Here is a 16,791-nt window from a genome sequence, read left to right as displayed (position 1 = left end):
AACCTGGTCCTTCGGCCCATGAAGGCAAACAAAACTGGTAAAATCCTTTAGTTTTTTTTATTTTAATATCCGCGAAAAGTTGTCTGTAATACCATGCGGTAGATAATATCTTATTTTGTTCTTTGTACTTGTACAAAATCCTTATATAATAATACGCACTTGAATGCAATCAATCAATAAATTTGCGCACAAGGTCAAGAGAATGCCGCGGAATATTATCAGTTTATTCGTCATCTAATAAACAGAGTCAACTATTCGAGGCCTTTTATTTATTGCCTTTTAAAAAATGTCATGTGATGTAAAATAGCTTTTTAAAGTCTCCCTAAAGATGTATATTATAAAATCCTTTTAAGGTTATGAGTTAAAAATACCCGAAAATTATTAAGTTTTTTTAATTTTTCATATTATTATTATATAATATAAATATACATAATTTTGTCATTGATTAAAGAAGCCTTTAAGTACGAATGGCTATCTAGATTATTTGCAAATTAGTCTTATGTATTAGTATTTATGTGAGATTTTATCAAAGTTATTAATAAACTTATTAATTGGTTGTTAAAAATGAAATTATGAGGTATGTCAAGATTTTTTTTATTTTGTTGAAGCTGTTTTCGTTATAAATAATAAATATCCCCTTTTTAGTGATACAATGTCTGTTATGTTGAACCAAGGTTAGAACAACTCGGGGATCTAAAGGGATAAGACAATGGCCGATAAATTTATGTGTAATTTATGCCAATGATGCTACACAAAATTACCTATTTTGTACATTACAATTAGTGGCTAGCTAAGAAGTGTAGAAACTCAAATAATTATAAACCAAACAATCAAAATCAATTAAAGTACTTCTCCAAAGCTGTTAAGCCGACGAATAAGAAAACGTTATTAAAAAACTTTGATGGAATAATGTAATAAACAATCCAATGTCTCCTCCCTCGCTGAAAACAACTAAGTTTTATTTTTGATCCCAAGAGTTTTTTTGTAGTTGAAAAACGGAAGCTGTCATTAATGGTAACTTACATAACTCTAGCTACTTTGCTTTGCGTTCTTTGTAATATTTTGTTGTGATAGTTGTAAGTGATAGAATTCAACTTGATTAAGATATTAATACTGGATAGATTGTTTAAAAAGGTGACACGATCCTTAATACTATGAACAATTTGAAAACCTAAATCACCAGAAAAAATTTCCATAATACCTATTACTTAAACAATTATTATATTACAAATATTTCAGACCTTCTAATTCAACAAAATGGGAGTTGAAGAATTGGAGAAATCCTTTAGGGAACTTTCCAAAACTGAAAATGTTTTCATGTTTGTTCCAAACCTGATTGGATATGGAAGAATAGTTCTTGCGCTGCTATCTTTCTGGTTCATGCCAACGAACCACATAGCTGCCAGCTGGTGCTACATCCTGTCTGGTCTGCTGGATGCTGTGGACGGCCATGCCGCCCGCGCCCTGGGCCAGAGCTCCAAGTTTGGCGCCATGCTGGACATGTTGACTGACAGGTGCGCTACTATGTGCTTGCTGGCCACACTCTGCACTTTCTATCCCAGCGCTACCTTTCTGTTTCAACTGAGCATGACTATTGACATATCCTGCCACTGGCTGCACCTTCACACCAGCCTACTGGAGGGAAAGACAAGCCACAAGTTTATGGATCCCACTGGAAATTGGTTCATGCATAAGTACTACACTGACCGTACTGTTCTCTTCTGTATGTGTGCAGGTATGCTTAGATTTTGTTATCATTAAAAATATTGTTTATTGATTAATTTAATGTAGTTTTTAAAAAGTCTTTCGTGGATATTTTTCCAAATATTGAACGAATAGGTAACTTTTCTCCAATTTTCATTAAATTTTGTATCAGGAAATGAATTGTTCTACGCCAGCCTGTATTTGCTTCACTTCACCTGGGGACCACTCTACCTGTTCCCAGTTGTGGCTGTCATTACCTTCCCAGTGGCCCTGGCCAAGTCTGGAATAGCCCTGCTGCAGGGGTATCTGGCCGCTCAGAATATTGCGGCTGTTGATACAAAGGAGAGAGCTGAAATGAAAAAGGAATAATCAAATCAAGATTAATTTTCTCAACACCAGTGTTTGTTTTTAGTATGTTTAGTGTGATACGTGAAATCTAATCAAAGAATTGCTACGAGCTTTAAACATTTTTGTTTCTTCGATTTTATTTTCTTTAATAATATTTTTTTATTACATTTCAAATTAATTAACGTCATCTGTGGCAATTCTATAGTAATTAAAAGTTATTTTTAATTTTTATTCAGCTATTGGCATTACAAATAAAGATACAATTTATTAATAAAAAAAATCTATCATGAAACATTTTAGTAACAAAAATAGTTAAAATAAAAGAACTTACATTTTATAAGTAATAATATTTATACATATAAAATCAAATAATCTTGACTTCTAACCAGTGTCATATTACAATATCAACTTTAACCATTTCTTCATGTTTAAAACATTATTTTACGTTTGATATTAATACATAGTTAAGTTGTAACATATTTATCGTATTAAGTTCAAACTTAATTAACGAGTTTTGTTTATTTTATCAATCTTGTAGTAAAAATAATTAAGTTCTTCAAGCTTAAGTCTTTATAAAGTATTCTGCGTGCCAAAGATGTAATTTGGAAGTAAAAATGTTTTTTCCTATAAACAACTTTCAGGGCATTTTAAAAAATCCATTTAAACTTCAAACAAAAAATGCATACTTTAAGTAATATATGTTATTTATTTTCAATGTTTATTGTAAATGTTTAGATGTTTAAAATAAGCACCCATACGTTAATTTTTTTTGTAAAAAAAACTTAATTATCACCCAGTGTTCACCATTCCAACTTTGGTTGTAAAATTTTGTTTCTTTAAATTTTCTACCTCAATTAAAACAGATTTTGGTCAATTATTTAGATATTAAAAAAATACCTATATTTTCTAACAAAAAAAATCCGTCCCATTTGGCTAAATATATTTGTAAGTTTTTCGAAAACTCAATTTATGATTTGCTCCTATTTTCTTGTTAAGAACTAACAATAGAAGATCTCGTTTAATTTATTTTCGTAACATTATTGTAATTCTTTAGATATAGATAATGCCAAAATGAAGGAGGGTGATGTGATATTTGAGTCGGAGGTGTTTAGCCATGTTATTAATCCAGACATTGCCTCACAGGTTATTTCTAGTTTTGATCATTCCAGCAATTTTATCGTTGTTAAACGCGAAGCTTTTCTATAATTAGGGTCAGTTCGTACGTCTGTACGTAATGGATAGCTTTTTTCGTCAATTTAGGCATGTTAGAATTGTCCTATCGATTTCAAACTTTGCATGATTATTCCTGTAGTAGTTAGGTACGATTTAGAAAGCGTAGCAACTCTATAATCGTTACCTGAATGTCCGTACGTCCATTTCAAACAAGTTGCTTTTTAACTTTTTAAACAACAGTTTTTTTATATGATATAATCATCCGATTGATCTGATTTTTGGAGTACTGATTCCTATTACAATAAGGTACAATATTATAAGCGAAGCATCTCTATAATCAAGTCCTAAAAATGTCAGTATGTCCTTAAACAGTATTCTGTATTTAAGACGTTTTGCAAAAAAAATTTACATTTAATTTTGTCAATATTCGGTTTTGAGGTAATGTTCGTCTGTCATACCGTTTCAGAGCTTCACTTTTATGGATGTTGACGTCGTTGTTTAAAAAAGAATTATGCAGGATAGAAAGAGAGAAGAAGAACTTACTAACGTTTAATTTACTAGTTGCTTAACCCTAACTCCATGGAAAAAATGCCTAAAAACTTGCTGTGGATCAATTCTAATCTTCTCTAAAATTGTGCAACGATTAGTCCTGCTGTTTACGAGATCTTAGGGGATGCTCCATTACACACACATACAACTTATTACTTCGTATTAAAGGATAGATCTTAATATAATCTTGATTAGATTATTGTTGGGCCGGATATCCCGCCGGATATTGAAACTATCTGGATACCGGATATCCCGCTGATTTATAAAGCTGGATATCCGGTTATCTGCCCGGATATCCGGTAATTTTCCGGATATCGGGCGTTAGCCAGACATCCGACCGGATTCCGAATATCCGAAATTATAAATTAGCCGGATAGCCGATATCCGGCTAAAAAAGTATCCGGTCCAACCCTAATTTAGATATTCATCCCTGAAAATAACCGTATTTTTTTCCTAATACCTAGTCATACATAAAGTGAATTTTTGTTTGCAGGTTTGTGACTATTGTCTGTACAGTCTAGACACAACTAACATAACAAGACATAACAAGAGTCTCAATAGATGCTCTAAATGTCAGGTGCGTTCATCATCACGATTTTTTCCACAAGTAAAAAAATATACGCATTTAAAAACAAATAAAAAGTAGGTAGGTAGGTATTATTTTTGATAAGTGAAACATAACCCTAATTTGACGATAAAAGATTTCTGGATTTGTAAACCTAACAGTATTGAATAGCATATACCCATAACTTTTTAGTTTTATTATTTATTTATATGTTTGAAAAGTACAAAGAGAAAAATGTTGTTGTTTTTTATCCATAATCTATCTATCTAAAACTGTTCAGTTGTCTATTTCACATTACAAAATATTGATGTTGACCTTTGCATGCTATTTGGTTTTCTCAATATTTTTCTGTTTAATTTAAAAAGTAAATAATACTTTGTTCTATTCATATCTTCTAATTCAACATTTATTCTAGAATCTAAAGGGGGGATCTTTTTGGGAGGGAGTGGGGGGGGGTCGGGTTCTTAATCATATTTTTTTTTTTTGGGGGGGGGGGGGGTTCTTAATCATATTTTTCCAGAGAGGGGGGGTTAATCATATTTTTTCTTAGTTGGGGGGAAGGTGGAGGGCTGTCGTAACCCCTTTAACAAAGAACCTACTTTACTAAATAGGATATCAAATGTATTTTTCTTCATTAATCAGTTAGTTTGGCACTCTATTTTATTTTAACATTAATTTTTCTACGAGTCGTTTTGATGTTAGTTCCTAGAATATCTAGGTTTCCATTACTTATCAATGATTAATTTGGTTTATTTATAATTCATTCAATATTGTCGGTTACCCACAAAATAAATGAGAGATAAGCTAAAAAGCTTTGATATAATGGAATAATATTGATACAGGGGTGTATATTCTGCAAATTTGACCCGGCTGAGGGGGGGGGGGGATAAAAAAAAATAAAAAAATATGTGGTTGGGGGGGGGGGGGGGATAAAAAAAATAAAAAAATATGTGGTTTGGGGGAAAAAATGTAAAAATTAAGAGAACTGAAAGCATTTTTTTCCCATTTTCCTCCACTCTATGGTGAAAAAAACTAAAAGAATATTTGGGAGGGGGGATAATATGAATAAAATAAAGAGTTTTGAAAATATTTTTCCATTTTATCCCCTTCCTTGCTGAAAAAATCTTGGAGGGAAAAAAAAAATTTGCAGCCGGGAAAAAAAAATTAATCCAGTGCAGAATATACATACACCCCTGTATTGATAACAAGGACAATTATGATCACAAGTAGTGATCACTGATCAGCATCTAACATTTTAGAAAGAATTTTGTTAAAATAAATAATTAACCTAATTTAAATTTTGGTAGATGTTGTAAATAAATCACTAAATATATTATTTTATGTGATTATATGTATTCATAAATCCATCTCTATAAAAAGCAGGTCAATTTAAAAATCTTTCTTGGAAGGAGTTACATGGTGACATACATACAGGCTCGAGTTATGAAGTAGCTGTCACACTAATTACAAAATATGAATATTTGTTTTATTATTAGGTTGTATATTACTGTGATAAGAGATGTCAGGCGGGTGGCTGGGGTGCACACAAAGTGGAGTGCAACTTTATCTCTAGTGTCAAGCCACATGTCCCACCACCTACTGGAAGGTCAATTTAATTTCTTTTTTCATCTGCATTTCATTTTGAGATCGAGTTATCTACAGGGGTGTATATTTTCAAAATTGACCCTGCTGAGGGGGGGGGGGGGTAAAAAATAAAAAATATGTTGTTGGGGGGAAAAAAATGAAAAAATTAAGAGAAATGAAAACATTTTTTCCAATCCTTTGTGAAAAAAAACTAAATTAATGTGTGGGATAATATAAGGGGGGGGGGGGGGGGTTAATGCAACCATCTCGTAATCAATGTATAAATGGCACATAGAATTCGAATTTCGATCTAAAATTTTGCATGAGTAATCCTTGGTAGGTCTATTTTCCCTAAATCAAACAACAAGTTGAAAAAGTAACGGCTAACGGCTCAGCCGTTTACCTGTTTTTTGGCTATTTTTAGGGCAAATCTTTCATAAATTACGTTGGAACAAACTTTTTGAAACATATTTTTGCTTTAAATCATGTGAAATGATACAAAAAAAATATTTTTAGATTTCTAGTACCAGCAACTACCGGCTAGGACCGTTTGAAAACGTTTTGGAACAGTAAATAGTATTATGTCGAGATAGGTTTCGTGATGATTTGCATTGAAAATATCCCCAAAAATGGCTAAACAACTGAGCCCCCAGCTGTTGGCCGTTATTTTTCCAACTTTTTGTTCGATTTAGGGAAAATAGACCTACCAAGGATTACTCATGCAAAATTTCAGATCAAAATTCGAATTCTAAGTGCCATTTATACATTGATTACGAGATGGCTGCATTAAACCCCCCACCCCTAAAAATAAAGAGTTTTGAATTTTTTTTCAATTTTACCCCTTTCTTGCTTGAAAAAAACAAGGAGGGAAAAAAAATAAAAGATTTTGCAGCAGGGGAAAAAAATGAATCTTGTGCAGAATATACACCCCTGGTTATCTATATGATATTAATTGTTAATATTTGATAGGCATGTGATCCGTACACTGATAAGATTGAAGCAGGGAGGTGACAAGGAATATGAAGTTCTTCCTGATGGCTCACATAGAATGTAAGATTTACAAAACATCCTATTATAAAAGGTAGTAAGCTTTTTTTTGTCTGTAGCGAAGGATCTCGCTAACAGCTGAACCAATATGGTTTTCCTTTACAGTATAGCTACTCATAGTTTTAAGATCGACAACATCAAAATTAATAAACTGCTAAAGATGATATTTTATGTATAACTAGCGGCTTCGCCCCCAGCCTCTAGGTGCTTTGCACCAAGAGGTAACGAACTGTGTATGATAAGTTAAGAAAAAAAAATGGGGGGGATGGAGGTGTCCCACCTCCCAAGAAAATAGCCCAAGACCACCAAAGGACCAGTAGGTATCTTTCCTGAAGAGTAGAACCCAATCGGTTCAGCGGTTACAGAGATCTTAAGTTTCAGACAGACGGAGAGACAGAAAGACATCATGATCTTTCTACTTTGTATTATAGATTAAAACGAATTTTTACAAAGGTTTGATACGTTGATGACGCACGAGGAGGACATTAAGAAGGACTCAGTGAGGGTGGAGGCATTTGCTTATTACTTAAAAATGGTCCAAATGTGTTTTGGAGATTCTTCATATACGGCAGATTTTGTTTTTAAGGTTTGTTATTTTAAATTAATTGTACTCCTATAGTGGTTAATTTGTTCTGCTTATTTACTGTCCAATGTATGTTTTCTAAGACTTTACAACAGGGGTATAACGCTAAAATTTGTAATAGTTATTTATAGCATCGTATTATAGAAAGCTTTCCGCGGATATAAAAATGAAAAATTATAAGGTTTTGTTACCCAGAGGGGCCGAATAAAAAAACATTAGGAAAACAATGAACATTTAAATTGAATAGCTATTATTTATATTTCATTATTCACAAACTTGAAGCCTTACAAAAGATAATTCTTTATAATACAACATTGCATTTTTTCAATCATTGAATTTTATTTTAATTTTAAGGTTTTCTGTCGTCTGATGATAAATAGTGTTGAAATAAACGATAATATGTTTCGAAGCATAGGTACTGGCCTTTATCTTAATTTAAGGAATGCTTTTTTTAGAATTATTTTTATTTAAAGGTAAATAACACTTGTTGCGTAGAATAAAAAAATATAAATCCCAGGGATAAGACAATGGACGATTCATTTAGATTCCACCGCTGCAAAAGATATTTAAATTTTCCCCCACGAAGGGGGAAAATGGAAAAATGTTTTTAGTACTCTTTATTTTTTTCCCCTCCCACTATTTTTTAGCTTTTTTCCCAAAGGAGAGGGGCAAAAATGAAAAAATGCAGAAATTACACCCCTGGATTAATTGGAAAAAGAAAAAGACAATGGTATGGTGAATAAAAAGCATTTTTCTCAGTGCAATAAACCATGATTGTAGACCGAACGCGAATGTGATATTTATTGGGCGGAAAGCACAAATCTTTGCCCTAGAGGCTGTACCTGAACCCATCATGAAAAATCTACGAATTTCTTATAACTCTGATGATCTTATTACGAGGTAAGTGGATTCATTTATAAGTCTCGTACTATTGAAATTTTTTTAATAAGAAGTAGTAAGTTTTATTCTGTACCATAAATACCTAACCGAATAAGTTCTTTAGTTTAGGCAAGCTTCATATAGGTCTAGGGAATGGGATGGTGCTAAGATATTTTAATTCAGGCTCTTTTTCTGGCCTTCCCTATTCCTTCAAATACAGAGCCCAAAGATGTTAGGGGCGCAACCGTTAGTGATATACACATAGTAAAATAGTCAAGTTTTCTAAGATAAATAGCATAGCGCTCTAATAGATTTGACATCATGTATATGCCTTAGTTGTGTAAAAAATATTAGATTAAATAAATAGTTTTCTCATTATATAAATAACCTAACCTTACCTAATATTTTTCTAAGTAGTCTTTCATTGTTTTATTTTTTTCTAGTAAAGAAAGACGCGCAATGCTGCGTAAGCAGTTTTATTTTACATGTAACTGTACCCTATGCACCTCCAAAGACGAAGAAAATCTGACTTCTCTGCCCTGTTCTAAATGTAAAATAGAGGTTAGTGTAATTATTATGCCATGACAACTCGACTCACCGCGTCATAAATAAAGACATTAAAATGATTCCTATCTGTTCTATTTCAGTTGCGCGACATTAATAGTTGGGGATTGGGAATGTATTAGCCAAAAATATACACAGTTAAGACTTCTGGACAAAGGTCGTGCAATGAAAGGGTTGTTGATCTGTAGGACGTTTTGTTCCATAATCATGCACAGAATGAGCAAGATTTTGTTCAATGATACTGAAAGACATAATGATGTATTCCGTCTAAGGTATGACTACAAGAAAAGGCTTGTGCAAACAAAAAGATGCATTTGTTACGTTATGTGCATAAACGGCCGCTAGGCGGTGCTAGTAATATTTGTTGAATTTTTGTATATTTCTCTTAGGAGGGAAGTGGTACAATCCCCCAAAATAGTTGTAAATTTCACAGAAACTATGAGAAGCTACACTGTAAAGGAGAACAATATTGGTTCAGTGGTTAGAAAGATCCGTCGGTACAGACACACACAACACACACAGACAGACACACATGTGAGATCTTTTTACCTAATGATAACGATTGTATTTCAGGTAAATATTAACGTTGATTTGAACAGCAGTGATCCATGCAATAAATGCGGCCAGCCCATTGAAACAGTCCGGTTCAACAGATTATCAAAGTGGCATCTCAAAATAGACAATATGAAAGAGAAAATAGACAAAGGGCAAGTCATGTACATTGATATATTGCAGGATGCATTTGCTATTTATAAAGAGGGCATGGCTATGGAAGTTAAGAATGATTTCTATCTTTACTTTTCTGCTAATTTTGTCTTCAGATCCCTCCTAGCATGCGAAGAGCCTCCTCAAGCTTTGATAACAATTGAAATGGTACAAGTTGAGGATATTTGCAATAAACTACTTGAACATCACAAGAAATTATATCATGATAACTCCCTCCAAATTGGAATGTTATACATGGAGATAGCCACGGTTATCCGCATGTTTAAGTCAACTTCATCAGTCATTAATGTTAAAAAATTGATACAAGAGTCGCTCCGCATCCATGAATTATTCTATACGCGAGACAGTGATATTTATAAAAGGCTTGTAGCTGATATTTGGATCATCTCAAGAGGAGGGGAGGGATTATTAGATTTGGATTTGGATGTGGATTAGTCACCAAAGTTTTTTATGAATGTTTCTTATTAGTTGGATCAACAACTTGAAGGACTTTTCTTGAATTTGAATGGTTGGTTTACTAAGTTGAGTGTCCAAACGTTTCAACTACTAATTGTAATCTGAAGAAGGGGTAATTCTGTGTTTGTTTATCGTGGATGTACGTCAATTTATCAGCCATTGTCTTATCCCTTTAGATCCCTGCTATCATAGTCAATATTTTCAATTTTTAGTCCTGGTGATTTATTTTATAGTCGTTGATATTGATAGACTGCAGAGATCTATAGGGATAAGATAATGGCCTATAAGGTGATGTACATCCCCAATGATGACACACAAAATTACCCCTTCTGCAGTTTAAAGTTAGTCAAAACGTTTGAACACTCAACTTAATAAACCAACCAATCAAAAATTCCCCAAAGTTGTTAGGCTAACGAATAAAAAAACTATATTGTAAAACATTGGGGACTAGTATAATAAACAGCACATTGTCCCCTCTCTCTCTCTGAATCGACTGACACTAAAACCCAATTTTAAGAAAATTATTTTTTTGCCTTTATTTTTGTATGTATCTTGTATTTTGTTATACAACTTTTGTATTTTTTCAGAACATATCAAAATGTGATGCATGTATGTTTACACACAAAAAAATGTTGAATGATTGTTGTGGAGTGTAGCTGCTCTATAGAACATGTTATAGAACCTGAAGCTGAATTATGATGCTTGAGTTTCCACTTGATGGATGTTCATAATTAATCAGATATCAGGTCATTTGAGTTTATGATCTTCTCCTATTTTTTTATGAGATGTTTTAAGTCTGTTCATTATCAGGGATCTAAAGGGATAAGACAATGGTCAATAAATTGATGTCATCCCCAATGATGATACACAAAATTACCCCTTCTGTAGATTACAAGTAGTGTTTGTTGAAACGTTTGGACACTTAACTTTATGAACAAACCAATCAAAATTCAAAGTCCCCAAAGTTGTTTAGCAAACGAATAATAAAACGTTGTTATAAAACTTTTGGGACTGGTGTAATAAACAGTCTAATGTCCCCTCCCTCCCCCCCTGGAAGTTTAGACATAGTAACAGCTAATCAGACTTTATTGAGCTTAACTATACATCCTTTATACTCAATTACTGTAGGGTTGACATGATATGCTTTGCTCTATAAAGTTTACTAAGGGAGGGGTCGGAAGTGACACTTTTGAAGTCTTCACAGTTCCATATTATTCCTATTCAACGCAACTGCCATATCAAATCTCAGAGCTATAACTCTTTATTTAGTTCCTTTGACTTTCAGTTTTGGTTTCAAAAAGTGTCACTTCCGCCTCCCCCCTTTGGAGTATAGCCAATAAAAGGGGGGGGGGGGGGATTTGAAAATTCGGTAAAAACAGCGGTTCCACCGCCGTTTTTTAACACAGTTCCACAATTTACCTCTTTAAAGCAACTGCCATGCCAAATTTCAGTGCTGTAATCTTATTTTAGTTGAGCTCCTTTGACATTTAGTTTTGGTCAACACTCCCAAATTTTTATTTTAAATAAAAAGTGAAAGGTCGATTCCCGTTTCCCCATTCCCTCAAGTGTTGTCTCTATGGGCGTAACCAATAGTAATATATTATTCTATTTAAGTAAAATCAAATTCATTCATTTTCTTCCAAAGCTTAGGTTAGGGCTTTAAATTATGTAACAAGTTCTAGAATGAATTGACATTAATATATTGCATATGTTAACATTATGATATTTTATGTTATGCACTGCATTGTACTTTATGTTAGTTGATAATAGACATGTTTAAAGCAGAGTGCAAAATTCAATATAAAGCTGCTTGTATATATAATACTAGTTGCATCTCCTCTAGCCTCTAGGGGAAGGTAATTAAGATCGAAGGGGGTGGTAGGGTCAGAAAAAAGCTTTAAACCAGCCCAAAACAGTTATAAAACTTTTAAAAGTACAACACATTCAGACCATTTCCAAGGTCTTAAGTTTCCGACAAAAAAAATCTTTACTACTTTATATAATAGGATACTATTAGGGAATAGATTATTCTGTATATATTACATTTAATTGGGGCACTCATCCACTGAAACAACAATGCCCACACACACTCAATCACACACCCAAACAGACACACACACAGTGACAGGATGTAAATTGATTTGATAAACAAATAGTTTAAAGATGACACTGTGTTGTGTTTAGCTTTGTATACATTTTCCTAAGTGATTTATTAATATTTTGTGAACTTTTTTAATTACCTAATATAAGAAAGTACCTACTTTTTTTTCTTATTTGATTACCTAATGATTTCATCTGAAATGTTTTATTACAGTGCAGTGTTTACATTGGATTTTTAATATATATCCTAATGTTTTCACAAACGTACTAATTTTATTTTGATTTTCTTACTAAATTATGTACTACTAGTGGCTCTAGTGGCACTTTAGGGGGGGGGGGGGAGGTTGAATTCAAAGACACAATCTTTTATATTAGTTTTAAAAAGAAAAAAAATTAAGAGGGGGGGGTTAATTTTTGTCTACCTTCCCCCAACATAGTAATAAAAATTCCCAGGACTTATGAGAAGCTACATTGTAAAGGAGAACCATATCGGTTCAGAGGTACAGATGCACACATAAAGATTTTGTTCCCAATCCCAATTCTTAGATAAGAAATTTTGTCCTTGTTAGCAAGCTGGTAAATATTTGGGTGATAATAAAGTCACAGATTATGTTTATTAACTTTCATTGTCACCATATTTATAATATTTTTCGCATTACATTATATAATAAAAATATACACCTACCTAATTAAAATGATTTTTAACTATAATTCATGGAAAAATCTTTGTAATTCGATGCGACACATGATATTCATTATTGTTTAGAACCGGTTCTACTGGAAAATGTTACTTTACCTAATTCAAAATAGTAAGGACCCGTATAATTATATTCTTTTTAATAGTCGTGTTTTTTATTAATAATTTTTCCGCGCAGGTTATGTACATGGATGCTGAGGGTGAAGACCTAGCTGACCAAGAATATCCAGCCGAAAAGAAGCCGCGGCTAACTGCCCCGGACTCAACAACCTCGTCCTTGTGTTGGACAGACAGAGGAGGACAGATCACCATGGACAACAGCGGGGAGGTGGTGGCCAAGATGGCGGCGATTTACGCCGAGCGGTTGATGTCGGACGTGTTGTTGGTCGTGGGGGATGAAGAGTTGCCAGCACACAGGTTGATACTATGTGCCAGCTCTGATGTTTTCCAGGTATGATATGCAGCTGAAAATTTGGGATCACGGAAAGAAAACAAATTTCATATTTCTAGCCACTATCAAAAGCTACTGTGAAAATACGACGAAACCCACTACTTCGTTTTCTTTCTACGATCCAAAATTAGTTTACTCTATTTTATAATTTCCATTACAATAGGCTTGTAAAAAATGACCAAATTTCGATTTTAATGTACATACATTGATACCTAGCCAAGTCAATGTTCTTTATCTTTTATTAGTGGCGAAGCTACTGTATAATTTTAAATGTCCGTCCGTCTTTCCGTTGGACACGAATTGGGGGAAACTTGATTTTCTCGGCTTTTATAAAATATACATAGAAGGCTAAAACTTTTTGATGATATTTCCATCATAAAGGATCATAATCAACTACTAAACATCAATGGCGTTCGGACTACTTTTTATAGTAGGTTTTGGGCTTATGGATGTTGTCATCCTTGTTTTCCACTAATTATTTCTAGCTCCAGTACGTTATGAAATTATTATTATTCAGGTAATGTTTATGGATCCCAAATGGACCGAGAGTCAAGAGAAGAAGATTGAGCTGAAAGAAAGTCCCGAGTGTGCGGCTGTATTTGAAACCTTCCTTAAATATCTCTATACAGGCAAGGTGTGTGTCGACTTTGCCAATGTTATCCCCCTCCTTCAGCTGGCCGACAAATACAATGTCACAGATTTGCTCAATGTCGGACTGGACTTTATGTCCCGCAACGTGCCTCAAGCAGGAAATAAGAACCAGGTGGTGTCCTGGTTCCAGTTTACAACCAACTGCGGCTACGCCAACGTGGCCTCTTTGTGCCTTGACTTTATCAAGTGGAATTACTCAACCGTGTGCGAGAGCATCGACTGGCAGGCCATCGAGAGCGAGAGCCTGGTGGCGCTGCTCAACTCAAGCGACATTGTTGTCCACGACGAGATGGTGATATTCACGAGTGTTCAGAAGTGGCTGAGCGACACCGAGGCGCGGATGGTGCGCGAGGGAGAGAACAATATCCACCTGCACCTAGAAAGACTGACCCAGGCCACGGTTTCGTGCGTCAGGTTTCCAATGATGACTCCGTCCCAGGTGGCAGACTTGTTGCTGTCCCCGCTAACCAAGCAGCACATGGGTTTCATGGTCGAGCGAATGTCCGGCGCAATGGCGTACCACAGGAACCGCGAGTCGGCCGTGGCTACAATTTTAAAATGGAAAAACGGCGATAGAATGTTGACACCCCGGCTGTACACAGAGGACAAGTATTGTGCCAATTTGTCCATTGATTACTTCTCCCAGCTTCCCATGTATCACTGCAGATCCTTGTACTTCTCCGCCTTCGAGGCTGTGGCCGATTATGCTGGCGAAAGCCAGACAGACTGGATGATTGATATATACCCCAAAGGCGTGTGGATCCAAAAGTGTCATGCCATCTTTACCAGTGGAGCCATGAAGGAGGTCCCAGACAAGGTGTTGACAACTGTGAGGGCCAGTGTGTCAATGAAGGAGTGCACGGAGAAGCGCGTCAAGATTGGTATCCTCATTAACGCCAACGAAAACGGGTACGAGCACATTGGTCATGCGCGCACAGCTAACTATATCTTCAGCAAGGATGATCAGATTGTTAACTTTGATAATTTGCTGGAGTTCGGAGCCCTGAATGACCGTAAGTTTAAAAGTAAATTCTTGTCTGGTCCTAATAGAGATTCTTTGAAAATTTATGTCACTATTACTCCTTTACATAAACTAGGATCATTGGTAATTCCCTAGTAATAAAAAAATTATGAAATCAAAATTCAAAATAGAAAAAAATCTAGTTTCTATCCTTTTGCTTCCAAGTACGGTTTGTAAAATTGTTTATAGATTTTAAATAAACTAAATTGTAAACTTCATAACATTTATAGTATTAATAATATTATAAGAATATTAAACAAGTGAAAACCTACAATTACACTTTAATACATCAATATGAAACAATTGATAAAAATGTTAAAAAAAAGGAACTTTTGAATTTAAAATTGTTACCTACTTATATTTAAAGTTTTAACTTTTAATCTGGTTTAAAAATTGAACAAACTATAAATTTGAAAGCACAAAATTTTTGTAAAGATATTTAAAAGCACACTTAGCGATGCAGTCAGTATTAAAATTATCCCATGGGTTGTTCTGGGGGTTAATTTGCCCTTCTTTAAAATATTAGTGAGAGGTGTTATAAGTGGTAAAATCTCTACTAACTGTGGACCATACCCCCCCCCCCCCCCCAACAATTTTTGCTTTTAAAATCCTGTCCAAGCTTAAACAAAAATATATAAAATTCTTTTTTAATAAGTTTGTTTTTGGTCCACTTTAAGTTGGGGGAACAATGCCATTTTAGTTATGTAGTTGATATGTATAAAAATTAAAGTAAAGGGACTATGCACGAACGAGAGAGTAAGTGATGTTTCAGCAGTGATTTAAGGCATTTTTTTGGTTAAAATATACTTGTTTACTTTTTATGCGGCAAAATCAATGTTAACGTCTTGATAAAAAATTTTATTTGATTAAAAGACTTCTGCATTTTACAGCATTTTGATATTTCGTCAATAATATTTTATATATAAAACCATTGTAAAACGTATTTTTCTTTAATTAGACATAAACCTAGAATATATTCACATAAAAATACTTTAGATCACTGCTGGAAGGTGCTTAAAATCACTTGCTCTCGTTCGTGCACAGTCCCCTTTAGCAGTAGTATAAAAGTTTACATCTGTCCAGTCCACCACTCATGTTATTGTTATTAGTGATATACCTAGTTGAAAATTAATTAATATTTGTACAAAACACAAAAAAATCAACCTACAATTTTAATTTCAAGTACCTATACTTGATTTTTATTGAATTTTTTTCAAGCATTTTTTTAATTTCCCCTTTGTTTTGTTGTAAAAATTTTAACACTAAACAAGTGTTTGTTTGATTATTTTCTTTATTAAATCTTTTTTGTATTAATGAAAACATTTTGTTAATCTTACATTTTGAATGGCTTTGCAGTTTGTATTTGAAATGATAAAATACACAATAAGGATTCTATTAAAAACTGTATATAGTTCATACATAAAATTGATCATGTAAAGCCTTAATTCAAGTCTCAATCAATTATCTTTGTTTTATTTTGTTTTGTTTGACTTGTGTTTCATTGCCAATATATAATTCAAAATTACACTAATATAATAAATTTACAGATGAATAAAAGTGAATCATAAAAAGCAAAGTTATGGTTGTTTAGAGAAAAAAGACACATTTACAATGAAAAGCACTAAAATTGCCCAAGATTATTAACATCCAAAAGAACAGAGACTAGTGCTTTAAATGTAGAGCGCAGGAAACC

At 33.7% G+C, this 16,791-nt stretch overlaps 3 protein-coding genes across 5 annotated transcripts; all 3 read left to right on the top strand.

The window, feature by feature from the left end:
- Positions 1 to 207: 207 nt before the first annotated feature.
- Positions 208 to 3,107, top strand: LOC145315735 (CDP-diacylglycerol--inositol 3-phosphatidyltransferase-like). The gene is made up of 2 exons (XM_080155771.1): positions 208 to 1,735; positions 1,877 to 3,107. The coding sequence occupies exons 1-2, from the start codon at positions 1,258 to 1,260 to the stop codon at positions 2,071 to 2,073; spliced, it is 675 nt and encodes a 224-aa protein (XP_080011897.1). The 5' UTR covers positions 208 to 1,257; the 3' UTR covers positions 2,074 to 3,107.
- Positions 3,101 to 8,039, top strand: LOC145315736 (histone-lysine N-methyltransferase SMYD3-like). Of its 3 annotated transcripts, XM_080155772.1 has the most exons (6): positions 3,101 to 3,195; positions 4,268 to 4,351; positions 5,836 to 5,945; positions 6,893 to 6,973; positions 7,424 to 7,556; positions 7,908 to 8,039. In XM_080155772.1, the coding sequence occupies exons 1-6, from the start codon at positions 3,124 to 3,126 to the stop codon at positions 8,022 to 8,024; spliced, it is 597 nt and encodes a 198-aa protein (XP_080011898.1). In that variant the 5' UTR covers positions 3,101 to 3,123; the 3' UTR covers positions 8,025 to 8,039. The 3 variants fall into 3 exon arrangements, with proteins under 3 accessions (XP_080011898.1, XP_080011900.1, XP_080011899.1); XM_080155774.1 differs by lacking the exon at positions 7,424 to 7,556 and having other exon boundaries at positions 7,908 to 8,009; XM_080155773.1 differs by lacking the exon at positions 4,268 to 4,351 and having other exon boundaries at positions 3,107 to 3,195.
- Positions 8,040 to 8,284: 245 nt separating this feature from the next.
- Tango10 (transport and golgi organization 10) lies at positions 8,285 to 16,789 on the top strand. The gene is made up of 5 exons (XM_080155770.1): positions 8,285 to 8,453; positions 8,876 to 8,993; positions 9,570 to 10,924; positions 13,154 to 13,426; positions 13,944 to 16,789. Exons 4-5 carry the CDS (start codon positions 13,157 to 13,159, stop codon positions 15,192 to 15,194), a joined length of 1,521 nt encoding a protein of 506 aa, XP_080011896.1. The 5' UTR covers positions 8,285 to 8,453; positions 8,876 to 8,993; positions 9,570 to 10,924; positions 13,154 to 13,156; the 3' UTR covers positions 15,195 to 16,789.
- The last annotated feature ends 2 nt before the right edge of the window (positions 16,790 to 16,791 follow it).

The sequence above is a fragment of the Acartia tonsa genome, chromosome 4 (genome assembly GCF_053477335.1).
Source record: "Acartia tonsa isolate MP-2025a chromosome 4, ASM5347733v1, whole genome shotgun sequence".
NCBI lineage: Eukaryota > Metazoa > Arthropoda > Copepoda > Calanoida > Acartiidae > Acartia > Acartia tonsa.
Note: the sequence above shows the minus strand (reverse complement) of the source record. Positions and strands in the feature narration are given on the sequence as shown.